The following is a 13488-nucleotide window of genomic DNA, read 5'->3' as shown; positions in this document are numbered from 1 at the left end:
GACAGACATTTACCCCAGAAAAGTCCCCTGGTAGGGAGGTAGTACGTCTTAATTTACCTTAAACTATTAGATGGAGGTTTTCTTTGCAGAAAGTACCAAGCATTTCTGATTTGTTAATTTTTAATACATTTACTGCAGTTTAGACTCATCTGGTGATGATTTCTGTTAACAGTCAGATTGAATAGCTGACATTTCTTTTTCAACTGCCCAGTTAATGTAAACTTTAGGATTTTAAATCATTTCTGTTCTGAGGCACGAATAAACTCAGCCACAGTGCTCTTGGATCATTAAAGTCGGCATTATGAATTTTCCAGGCACATAATATTGTTTTAAAGCATAATAAAGTGTCATAAAAAATGTAAGTAATACTCTGGGTATGTTTTTGATGAAAGAATAACATTATAACATGATGCAAATCTAAAAATCAATTTCACATACTTTAAGATTTGAAGTTAGGAGGCAAGCTGCTGCTGCATTTGTGATTTATCCTGAAATGGGACACATTGCACACGATCTAAACAATAAAACCTGCTAATGTTACAAACTTCCTTTGATTTCTGTAAGATTTTAAATCTGTTGCAGAGGGTCATCGCTGTGAAATATCACTGTGGTTTAATCTAGGCCAGCGAGTTTTTGTTCTCCCATCATTTTAAGAACAACTAGAAGTCTGCACAATATTAATAAAATTAGTTACAACTTTTAGAGGACTTTTGTTGTGACTTTATATAAGTTATAAAGTCTAACTGCTGTCAGAAGATCCTTGATTATAGTTCTGTTGGCAAAAACTATTACATGTTCTTTATTGTTTCTAGATTTTCTAATTAAAAAACTACAAATAAAGTTACAGCAGATTTAAGCTCATGTTTTTTCCTCCAACGTTCTGAATGAGTGCAAAGGTGCGCTACCTGTACGCTGCTGTTGCCTACAACGGTTGCTCTTTTGACCCGCCTGACTTGTCCCATCGCTTCCCCAAGCAACAAGGCCACTCTGCGCTCCATGTTGGCTTGAAAGGTCCGTTCGCTCATTTTCTTGTCCAGAATACCCAGGAGAACTATAAACACACCAATCGTAAGTCATTTTAATCATGATTGTTTATTGACTGGAGCAGAAACTGGAAGCGTTGTACCTGTTCTAACCCAGGAGGAGCGAAGCAGCTGACTGGTGTTCAGCTCTGGATAATGGAAAGCTGAAGGAAAAAGAAGTAAGCATTAACGAACCAGCAGGGAATAAAAGGAGAATTATTTTTCCACATTTTAGTACTCACGCTCTGCAATCTGCAGCACAGGGAAACCAATGTAGTAGCTAAACTCTACCATTGTGAGCTTCATTAGTGCGTTGCTGACCTTCGACCCCATAAGATAACCCCGAGAACCACTGACAGTGAAGGTGATGTCTACTGGCTGCCTCGCCAGCTGTTGTTCCCCATATCTGTTTGTAGCAGTGGTGATGTTTAGAATCTGAAACAAGCAACAAAATGCAAAGATTGTGAGCGTGAGACATTTTGTCTTTTAGAGAGCTACAGAAAAATTCCCATTATAACCTAGTTCGCTTTAGAAAAAGTAAGAAACAGAACTTAGCAGTGTGAATATGAATAGTTACAAATCTGGGCTCCTATATTTGTTTTAAGAGGTTCACAAAAAGCACTAGAGATCAATAGGCTCACGATTAACACAAAAGAATCCCAAAAATCAGATGTTATAAAACTTAAATATACTTTCATAAACCGAGTGTTGCTGTGTGACGTCTGTGTTCTTTCTGTGCCATCAGTTCGTTTTAAAAGTCAAACTGTTCACACATCAGTCTGATTGCAGTTGCATTTGTTTAGTAGCATGAACGACCACGCAAAAAAAAAAATCAGTTTTCGGTACAAAATCAGAATTGAGCACCAAGACCTGCATGAACTCATCAAATGGGAGAACTGACTAATAAAGAGATCCAGTCAATACACAAAAAACACAACTAAGAACTGATTCAATAATTTAAAATACCCAGAAGCAGTGAAAGTTATAATTTAAAATAGAAAAAGTGTCTTGATAAAATGGCTTTGAATCGGAGTTACTGTGCCTGAAACTAATATTCAATCACACTTAATAATAATAATGTAGAATTGCTCTTCTCCAGGGGGCAGTATGTTGAAATAGAACTTGCAATTAACTTGATTATTATTTTTAATTGAGTCTCACCACTTCAAAATTAATAAACAATAAAAAAAAGATCATAAAGCTACATTTTCTCCAAACGGTTAGACAGTTGTGAGCCTTCATAAAGTCCTAAATGATCACTCACATGGATGGTGAAGTTGGTCGATTCCTTCGACCGACGCCGTACTTCTGCAAAAGCCATGATCAAACCTTTCTCCACGCTCTCAAAGAAGCTGCAGCATCGCACGTCAACATGACCCGGGACAAACTGCAACACTGCAGCAGAGGAGTCACCGGGAGACTCAGATAAAACGTCTGCAGCAGCTTCATAAGAACATTTAAGGAGATGAAAATGCACCTGTGTGGACTTGGTACTTTTGGTCCGGTGTCGTTTGGTTAGGGGACACATAGAGGAAGCGCCGGCCGGACCTTCGCAGAGCGTTGATGACAGATATGGCTGTGTACACAACTGGACCCGACACCACCCGGAAGACGAACTGTGGAGGAGGGCTAACAACCTTTACAGTAAATATAAAAAGAGAATCACTTACAGTGATGAGAAAAGGTATTTACCTCTTTATAGGTTAATATCAGACAAAAGTCAATAATACTTAATATATATAAACACCTACAACCTTATTTGTCAGATAATTACCAGGATATGAAGGGAAAATGGGAGTTGGAAGCAAATACAATTACCAAAGATATAAAATGGGAAAAGGTTTGTGGTAAGAGGTCATAAAATTAAGGATTTGAGTTGGAAAGGAGATTTTCCACAACTAACAATTAAAAAAAACTAAAACTGATTTATGTTGGAGTGACTGCAAACAAACTGGTAACTATTTACACATTTTCTGGGATTGCCCAGTCTTAAAATCTTACTGACAAGGAATCCAAGGAGAAATTCAAACCATATTAAAGCTCAAATTGCCACTTGACCCCATTGGGTGGAGTTGGATAAAAAGAAAGTTCAAACAATCTAAATCTGCTTAATGGTGGCAATGAAAATAATAATGAGGTCTTGGCCCAAAATGCTACCTCCCACACTTCAATGGTTTAAAAAATGTCTACATGATGGAATAAAGTAGACTTGTTTTTATCGACTTGTCATTTACCACTTTGTTTGGCCATAATTATTTGTTGTCTTCACTTGGTATACTGATATTTTTTATTTTTATTCACCACTAGTTTATGGAATGTGAACCAATACTGTGGAAAATGTACACCTAAAAATTTTAGTTGGCTCAAAAACAAAAATGTTTTTGAATGTAGTACTTGCAAAGTCGCTACATTACTTTTTGTAATGACAGAAAACAATGTTACCTGCAGCTCCACTGACTTGTTAAATTCCACTTTCAGAATGTCTCTCACTTGAGATTTGGCAAATCCAACAGTCACCCCAGACGGGAAACCTTGCACAAAGCAGAAGGTTGAGGTTGTAGTCTCTCATATATGGATATTTATTCAAACATTACATATTAATAACAGCTACGGCGAAAACAGACTTCAGACTTACCAGTCTTTGTTAAATAAACAGGGTGGTCAACTTTGCAGAGGTACTGCCTTGATGTAGTTGATGGAGCTGTGGTTGGTTTGCTGGTAGCAGTGGTGATGCCAACACTAGTGGAGGTTTCAGCGGTGGCAGAAGATCCGGTTGTTGCCTGATGAGGGGTATTTGTGGCAGCTGGATTTGTGGTTTCCGCAGCAGTAATAACTTCACTGCTTGTTGGGTTTGTGACCATTGTGGTTCGGTTATCCGCTCCGTCTTCCGTCACGCTCTGATCACCAAACATAACCGGAGGAACCAGAGTAACATTGTAAGACATGGATTCATTTGAAACTAGAGTCATATCGCCGGGTTGTTCGGTTGCAAATGAGTCTTGGGACATTGGGTCAGTTGCAATGGCAGTGGTGTTTTCAGGGGGTTCAGGAGAGAAGGCTGCAGTTGCAGTTATGACGGGAGTAATGAGTGTAGGACCGTCGTCGAATGATTCTGTAACAAACCAATGGACGTCTGTCAGAGAAGACGATGCTAAATCTTCTGGTAGAAGAGATGTTGCACTTGGATGTAAAATTTCTGCTAAAGCAGAATCAATATCTACGGTGAGCGAATGTGTAAACCAGCCTGTGGTGGAAACTGGACCATCCCTTACAGAGGAAGAGGGATCTAAGACGTAGGTTGGGACGATGGAAGGATCAAGAAAAGACTCAGAAGCATTGCTCAGCTGAGGAGTGATCTCTGTGGTAACTACTGTAGTTGATTCATAATGAGGTTCAAACCCTGACAGATCACTGGAGGACTCACCCTCTGTCAGATTACCATCAGACGTCACGTCTGTGGAGGGTGGAGCCATTGTAGCATTGATGGACATCTCAGTGACATTCTGCCTGTACTCTGCTCCAGTTTCTGAAGCATTGCTGTCCTTTGTCAGCTGAGTGGTGTAATACTCTAAGCTGTTCATGTCAGGCAAGAGGACATCTGTTGGTCGAATTGTGAAGGCATCTCCCCAATCGATGTCTGATACGTCAGGTGCATCTGTTCCAGCTACATCAGTCGGCTTCAATAAATTGGAAGCCTTTGTAGAAAGGGAGGATGGATAAATGGATTGATGTGGAGGAACGGTGAGGTATGGCGTCATGAGGCTGGAAGGAGATGAGGCATAACCAAGGTGCCTGGAGGAAGGCGATATGCCCACTCTGGAAGGAAAGGCTGTGTCGTAGATTTCTGTGTCGTCCTCCATATCGTATGGGTCTGAGAGAACCTTAGTAACCAGAGAGTAATCATCATTATCCGTGTTGAAGAAGGACATCGTTTCCAAGTAGTCTCCAGAACCCCAGTCCACATTCATGGTGTTTGAAGGGTAGAAGTCCTCTGAAGGCACCTGGTTAGGGTCAGAAAAAACCAACGAGGATTGGGGGGTGATGAAAGGCATATGGTAGCCAGGAGCCATGATCTCGTCTAAACTGGGTAGTGTGTTCATGTTTTGTTCAGATTTGTTCTGCACTATTTGGCGGCTTGAAGCCACCTTTTGACTTTCAGACTCAGACAAAGCTAGTTCGGGAGGTTCAAGAGGTGGGTTGGCCACTGAGGTCACAACTGACTGCATTTGTTTTAATGTCCCATTCTGCACCAGGCTTGAAGTTGTTTCTTCTTCATGATCAAGACTTTGATGAAATGTTGATTTTCTCAAAGCAGAAGGATTTACGGTCGTCAGAGACGCATTAGACTGGGGTAGTTGCTTCCAAATCTTGGAATATAGAGAAAAATTATATTCCTGTTTGTGAGGACTAGTCCTAACCCCCCTCTTTTCAGTGGAGATTGTAGCTGACGCCTCAAATCCCTGGGGAAGTCCAATGGGGCTTAATGGCGGAGTTGTTCGAACACCTGTCTCCTCTACAGAGACATTACTTGGCACTACAGATTTAGAGTTTTCAGAAGCACCATGCCCTGATTTTAAAAGCTCGCTGTCAGCAGTTCTTGCTTTGGGAACTGTTTCAGGAATGGAGAGGAGGGCACTGAGTGACTCTGGGTTCTTAAAGGCAGTATAATGTGAGTCTGGTAAGGCGGACGGTGATGATCTTGTTGTCTTTGGAACCCCTCCAAGAACTTCGACAGGGGAGGTGTTTGAGTCCAACAGAGACTCGTCTGCAGAGGAACACAGATAATGCTTCAGTCTGGAGGAAAGTAAACCTTTGTGTGCTGGAGTATTATCAAAGTATCAAAAAGTGACACAATACTACATGTCCTACATCACAAATCAGATGAGGCATTTGTTGTTTATTTACATTTACAGCAATTATTTTAAAAAAATCGAAAGACATTAAATTTGAATTACAGAATGAAGTTATTTTAATACTGAATCAATAGTTAGCTTTTTAAAAACAAAGCTTATGTTCATAAAAAAGAATGAATAACTAAAACAGTGAGAAATGAAAGGCAGGTGGCAATTTAAAATGGACAATAACAGACAGCATGGTTTAAAGACAACAAGGTAAATCTTCTAGTGTGACCATCACAAAAACAAGGAAAGGAGAACCAACAGGTAAATAAATCTTACATATTCTTTCTCTCATAATTTTGGCTTTTAGCGAATGGAAATAATGTTGGTGATTCTAACTAACCTGAAATGAGAGAAAGTTGTCTGGTTTAACTTTTAACACGAAATCAAACATAATTTGCTTTTGGACGAGCCTCAGTTACACTGCTCTGATATAGACATGTTAAAAATAGCTTCATGAGAGGAAATAATCATAAATAATTCATAGAGATACATTATAGGCCTTTTTACAGGACCAGCTACGTGAAAGAGCTTATCATGTTTATGTGGTGATGCTGAATTTGTTTGTGGCGGAAATCGTCTAAGCAAACGTCTTCTAAAACAAACTGGAAAACAACATGGCTGCTCATAGTGAACTTTAAAGGCACAATTTTTGGTTTTGCTTTACGTTTCCATTAAAATCTAAACTGCTGTCTGCTGCTGCTCTCTGTAGTGTGGAAACAGACTGTGAGGATATTTTTAATACTAACTAGAGAAAGCTGATCACCTATAAAAACATCACAACTGCATCGTTTTATACAATCAGAAAGTGGCTGACTTTTCCCTAAAGAAAACTTCTGGCTTAATTATAACCTACATTGGTACCTTAATCAAGTCAGCATGCCCCTTTAGAAGAACCCGCTGGAAGGACTTGGGAAACATCCAGGGTTTCTGTTCAAATGCTTTGCTGCTGTGCCAAGTGTTTGAAAGCAGCTCACAGATGGGTATACACACACAAGTTCATATTTCTACCCATATTAGGACTTTGTATTGACTTCTACTCACTTTATTTACTACAATTATGGCTATCCCAAACACTTAACTTAGCCCAAACCATTAGCAGTTTATTCCTCACCCTAACCTTGAACAAAACTCAATTCACACCATACCTCTAAACCTAACCCTTGACCCCAAAAGCAAGGTTAACTGCTTGACTGCTTTATGACCAGGATTTAGTCCCCATAATGCCCATCGGTCTTCAGATGGTGAGTAAATGTGCCAGAGACGTTTCTAAATAGAATTGCTAAACCAGTAGAGACATACACACACGCACACACAGAAAACATACAGGGCACATAATAAAGTGATTAGCCTTCAATGCAATGGAAACCATATAAATGAGAATAGCAACATCTGCTAACCTGTTTTAAAAAGAACAGAAGACAAAGGAAGAAAAGGCTACGCTGATGCACCATGATCTTTCTAAAGGCTCTTAAAGAGGACCTATCATGCAAAATTTATTTTTTTTGCACATTTCTGATTCCATTTGGGTTTCTACTGCTTCTAGAAACAGGTCAAGCACTTGGAAAAAAAAAAAAAGTTAAAGTCACAATCGGCATGCAGTACCCCTCACCGAGCAACCCAAGCTTAGCTCCGCCCCATTCATGATTGGAAGACAAGCACGTTTGGTCAACTGGTTGGCTGCAGGAAAAGACAACCGTCTTGTTGTTGACTTAACATTCAGAAACCACTGCCACCTCCTTGTTGGTTGTGCTGGAGGTTCTACTTCTGCTTCTGGGTCTGACTCAGGGTAAAGATGCATAATTTTACCACTGTTCATCTGTTTACCATTGTTCATCTGTTTGCAGCTCTTTGTATGTGAATAAAGTTTAAATAAAAAGTTAGGGGGTCTAACTAGTAACAACTTATTTGCATAAAAGTGAGGGAGCACAAAACAGTTAATTATTTAAATAATGTGTGGCTGAATGGTTGTTGCAGAAACACACATGGTTTCTGACAATCACTGTAATTATTTAAGTGGCTGAAAACTGTTAAAAAACAAAGAGAGTCCGACTCGTGCAGGAGATCACTGATGTCTGAGGTCAAGCTGCTGCTCGTGACCCCAAAATGTCAGCTCATTAAAAAACGCCCCAACAGCCACAAAGGACTTTATCAGCAGTCACCTTTTTGAGACAACAAAGCTTGGGTGAAAGGACGACAAAAATAGCCACCTAATTGAGATAATTGTGATTACTGGAAGGCAATGGATGATAATAATGACTGAAATAAGGACGAAAACAGTGACACGGGCAATTACAGATTAGAGAGAGGATGCACCGTTTACAGCACAGTCTTCGCTCTTTATTATCATTTTGAGTCTTTTAAAAACTTCAATTTATATCATACAAAATATAATCAAATAACTGTTTAAATAATACCTAATTACTTCAAAATATAAAGAGAATTGATCCTGTTTTTAATAATTAATGCTAGAATGCGTCAAAGTGGGTCAAAGCTTATTGCAGAAAACAGCAACCAGGCGTACATAGATGCTCAGCCTGGATTAGGGCGGCCATTACTGTGGGTAAAGTATGATGAAGGTCTCAGAGACGACACAGCCTCACCACCTGTTCGCTGAAACAGGAGAGGGTTCCTGTTGGTTGGCTGCTCATTGTCAGGCCAGTCCATGAAACCAAACACCTGTAATTCCACCAATCATGCCGCTCAGAGAGAAAACTGGACTGACTACTGAAAGGCCCATTTTCAAAAATGAATTGTGCAAAAAACTGCACTTTATTGTGAGGTATATGAATGAGATTCCTTAGCAGCATCAGGAAAACTTTCTAATTTTGGACAGATGTGAGTAACCAACATTTTCCTCACTCATTTTCTTTTTCAATCATCATTAATTCCTGTAAGTGTTCTGAACATCGGATCCATATCTGCCATGAGCGGCAGTGGCAGTTCCTCCATTCAGTCAAATAGGTGGCATGCAGAGTGTTAATGCACGTCTGAAATGCAACCGGCTACCAGTTGTTGCATCCGAGCCCTCCACTGAGTCAAGTTTATTTGCTTCGCGGATTTCAGCAAAAAGGTAGTTCAATGTGTTTCACAAGATAATATTATGAAACAAGCAAAAAATGTCACATTTTGTCAAAATCATCAAGAAAAATCACCAAATATGTTAATCAAAGGCAGCTCTAAACAGGTGGGTTTTAGCCTTTCTTTAAAGGAAATCTGTGTTTCAGCTGTTTTGCCGTTTTCTGGAAGTTTGTTCCAGATTTGTGGTGCATAGAGTTGAATTCTGCTTCTCCATGTTTGGTTCTGGGGATGCAGAACAGAACCAGAAGACCTGAGGGGTCTGGAAGGTTGATACAACAACAGCAGATCTTTAATGTATTGTGGTGATAAGCTGTTCAGTGATTTATAAACTAACAACAGTGTTTTAACATCTATTCTCTCTTTGGAAGGACTGTAGAACTGGGTGATGTTCTCCATCTTCCTGGTTTTAGTCAGAACATCAGCAGCAGCATCTGGATCATCTGCAGCTGGAGGATTGATCTTTTAGTCAGACCTGAGAAGACGCGGTTGCAGGAATCGATGGGACTAAAGACAAACGCATGGATGAGTTTCTCTAGATATTGTTGGGACATTTGTTCTCTAATCCTGGAGATGTTCTTCAGGTGACAGGTGGTCGACTTTGTAACTGTCTTTATGTAACTCTGGTTCAGGTCAGAGTCCATCACTCCTCCCAGATTTCAGGCCTGATCTTTCTAACTGTAATAACTGAAGCTGCATGCTGACTGTAGATTTAGGCCCAAAAATAAAAACTTCAATTTTCATATTGCAGCGTTACACACAGTTATGCTGTGCGAACGACTGGGATTCAATATAAAGTGCATTGCTTCATGTTATGAAATGAGAGCGTTGAGATTTAAATATATGCATCAGAACTTTCCAAGCAGTTATTAAGTTTGACTTGTGTCTATGGGTGTACTCTGTCTCCTGGGTGTAATCCTATATCAGGTTAAGAGGATATAGAACTTGGTGGCGGATATTATGGGGTATCTGTTGCATGTTTTTTTATGACAGAATTTGATAACTTTTCAGATTGATTTTTTTAGATAGATTTTTGCTAAACTTCAGTAATTTATGGCAGATAGTTTTACATTGGATGGATGGATGTAAACTTTGGGGAATGGTATACATACAAAATGTCAACAAAAATAACTTCCAGACTGCATTTTCTCTTTTCTATACTTATGCATACCTTGAAATAAAATCGTAACGAATCAGTCAGAGAAGCAGAGTTGTGATGTAACACTAAATGTGTTTTTCTCCTTGTAATACAGCATCCTACAATAACAACATCCGTAATGCACGTAGATTTTTCTGTCACAGGTTCTTTAATTATTTTGCAGCCAATGACAGGACACAGTTGCACTGTTTGGTTTTGCATCTAGTTACAGGCTTGAATTGCAGCAGCTAGTCACTTTAAAACCATCCTAATAAGACGAGGATTATTACTGTTAGCAGATGACCTAATTTCTGTTTTAAAGACTCGCACAACAAAACAAAGCATGATGAATCGTCCTGCTGAAAGTGGGTTCACTCAGGAAGGAGTGGGCCAAAGTAAAGAAAACATCAATATTATTTTCAACGGCAATTCTGTTACAACAACTTGAAACCTTCAGATATAAGTATATATAACTAATCTAGATCAAATTAGATTCAAACATGGTTTCCAAGCTGCTACTGACATGGTTTAGGTGTGAAGAACGCCTGGACACCAAGTGAAAAAAAAATCTTATATCATTTTCTCTGTTTGCCAGACTTTTTATTGCAAAGCAAAGTTGTTTAACAGTTGTGTAATTTCTGGGAGGAGAAGGAGACAGGAGGACGTGTTTCTCTAGCAATAACGCTCACTAACTGCAACCCCACACATGGTTCTGTTTTCAGCCAAGCCCCCTTGCGTGACTGGCTCTTTTCAGCTGGCAGCGGCCGCCAACGCCGAGCCGAGTCCAACAATCAAGATACGGCTGAGCTGCTGACATTCGGTTTATCGGAGAAGCTTTTAAGATGGGAAAGATTGCATTGTTTTTATCAGTGGAGCCGAATGAGATCGGGCTCTCTGCTAAAACTCAGGCTGCTGAAAACAAGCTGCAGCTTTGTCCGAAAGCAACACTTGCACATAAAAAAACTGTTAATATAATAGTTATCAAGCACTGAAATAAAAATGGAAACGTTCAACAAATGAATGGAGGGAAAAAAACAAATCTGCACTTTATTTAATGGTTTGATAAGTCAGAAGAAGTTGCAAACTTTATCTTTGCTTTGATTTTGACAAATATGAACCTGGGAATGGAGACCTGACTGCACGGCACAGACCTCATAAAACATTCATGTGACCCTTGTTTTGCTTTCCTGAGGGGATGCTTTGTAAGATAAGGGGTGGCGGGTTAAAGAAAGAGGGGAGCAGCAAACGGGGGAGGGGAGGAGAGCGGCACAAGAGTCCGATTGAGAAAAAGGAAGAGGTGAAACAGAGAGGGAGACCACTAGAAACAAACAGAACTACAGGCCACAGCTGACTTTCCTGAACATTTCTCAGTCATTTCCAAAACTTTGGGTTCAGAATCACAAAAAAAAAACTCATAAAATACATAAAGTCTTAATCTTGGTTTTCTTTAGAAAACAAGAAGGCATCCAGAGAGGCGCTCATCACTCAGCACTTTGTCTCAATCCTCCCACAGGCCGCGGTTAGAGTCCAGGCCCTTTGTCTGCCGGGTTCAGAAAGGACCTCCAGGCGGTTGGAAGGAAGCTTTCAGCTCTAAAAGTCTGAGACGGGTAAAGTGAAGTGCTTACTGGTTGGTTTGTAATGCATAAAGGACCAAAACAACATGATTTCGCCTGGAGGAGCTCAAAACGAGGTCGCATATGTTTGGACTTGGAACAATAAGGCCTCAAAAAAGGCTGGAAAAGCTGTTAACATTCAGCAGAGCTTCTCAGATCTCTTGTTCAAAGATCCAAAACACATTTCTAAATAAGGTCAAAGGTCAAGAAGCACTTTCATTAAACATGTTTACAATTTAAAAGTTAAAGTCAAATGTTGCTTTTTGATTACAGCAGTTTGCTTTTGACCATGAGCTGCTCGGATTCTTCACAGTAAATCATAACGAGAGCTTTGAATTTTAAAAACACTTCATAGCAACAGACCGAAGAATAGTAATCAAAGATTTAGTTCATCCAAGTGATTAGGGGAACATTTAAAACATTCACTTCCATTTTTCGCGACTCTGCGATCGCAGAAATTTGAACAAAATCCACAGGTCCCCGAATTTTTTTGCCCTAATTGTGAATTTATTGCAAATTTTCCACAAAATTGAAAAAACTGTTGTATTTAAGTGATGCTACACTACTGAATCAGTCTTCCTTGATGTCTAGTTACAGACATCTAGTTATACACATTTGTTACTGTGTTACTTTTTGTCAGTAACAAAAAGTCAAATTTACAGTTACAGTTCAAAATATCACAGCTTCAAATCACAGTTTCCATTATTACAGTTTGAAGAAAAGATTGTCAGACTGGTTCCTTCCGAGTTCTGAACTGAGACACAGTTTTTTTGACTTTCAGTTTAATCTAATTATATCTGACATTCTGAATCATATTTTCAGATGAAAATACAACAATGAGAACCACTTAGAAAGTCGGCGGTTTTAACGTTTTAAAACATCTGATGGTTTGTAACTCATTAAACAAGTTTCACATTTATTACTGTACAGTATTTACAGGTGGACATGTTTTTTTTTTTTTAATGTTTTACCTCTTAAATGGACAGAACAGCACTGTTTGTATTTTCGGTTTCAGGTGTATCCAGATCTGAACTCCAATTAAATCAAGCTCATCATAAATGCAAGATTACTTTTACATTTCCGACATCTTAAACCAGTCTATTGATAAACATCTATTAATGCATGAATGAGACCTGGGAATATACATGTTTATTAAAAAGATACTTCAATGAATAGAAAGTGCACAACTTCCTCTGAATTTGTTAACTAAATCCATGAAAAGCTAAATTTCACAGTAAAGTGAATTTGACACTGATGGGTTAATGTGACACGTCTATCCAAGTCTGTCTCCAAAAATGTATGACTAGATTTTTTTGTTTGTTTTAATCATTTGTCTAGCTCTATTAAAAGCTGAGATACCACAAAACCTGTCCTTGATGGCAGCCATTTTGGACGCCATCTTAGTTAAAATCTAATGCTGCTTTGAACAAAAGAAGTATTAGCAGTTAACATGTTAGTTCAAAGAAGAAAAACTGGATTGTACAATATTCACGTCATTTTTCTTCCACATATCGGTATGGTTCAGTCAGATGTGTCGGAAATTATTGTTCATCCTTTGTGTCTGTTTGGTGCCTCTCACCCCCTCCCAACCTGCAGACCTGCGTCCTCTGCTCTCAGCCAAGCCATGACGGTGGCCGGGACAGGCTGGTGGGTTCGGGGTCAGCGGCGGGCTCGCTCAGTGCAACATTACCCAGAGTTTGGCTTCTGATAGCTTCTAACCATTGATCTGTAACTGCTCC

General features: G+C 39.4%; 1 protein-coding gene across 3 annotated transcripts in view; it reads right to left on the bottom strand.

The window, feature by feature from the left end:
- si:ch211-1e14.1 (UPF0606 protein KIAA1549) overlaps positions 1 to 13488 on the bottom strand; it is a 36897-nt gene that overhangs the window by 18214 nt on the left and 5195 nt on the right. For all 3 annotated transcript variants that reach the window (XM_081608350.1, XM_081608351.1, XM_008436535.3), the window contains exons 3-9: positions 3658 to 5787; positions 3465 to 3553; positions 2500 to 2659; positions 2287 to 2417; positions 1265 to 1457; positions 1127 to 1186; positions 906 to 1051 (exon numbers count right to left, since the gene is read on the bottom strand). In XM_081608350.1, the coding sequence (XP_081464476.1) occupies positions 906 to 1051; positions 1127 to 1186; positions 1265 to 1457; positions 2287 to 2417; positions 2500 to 2659; positions 3465 to 3553; positions 3658 to 5787 (2909 nt within the window). The remainder of the gene's footprint in view (positions 1 to 905; positions 1052 to 1126; positions 1187 to 1264; positions 1458 to 2286; positions 2418 to 2499; positions 2660 to 3464; positions 3554 to 3657; positions 5788 to 13488) is intronic.

This window comes from Poecilia reticulata, chromosome 6 (assembly GCF_904066995.2).
Source record: "Poecilia reticulata chromosome 6, P_reticulata-male-v2, whole genome shotgun sequence".
In the NCBI taxonomy this organism is placed as follows: Eukaryota; Metazoa; Chordata; class Actinopteri; order Cyprinodontiformes; family Poeciliidae; genus Poecilia; species Poecilia reticulata.
The sequence above is the reverse complement of the archived record's forward strand: the minus strand, read 5'-3'. Positions and strand labels throughout refer to the sequence as shown.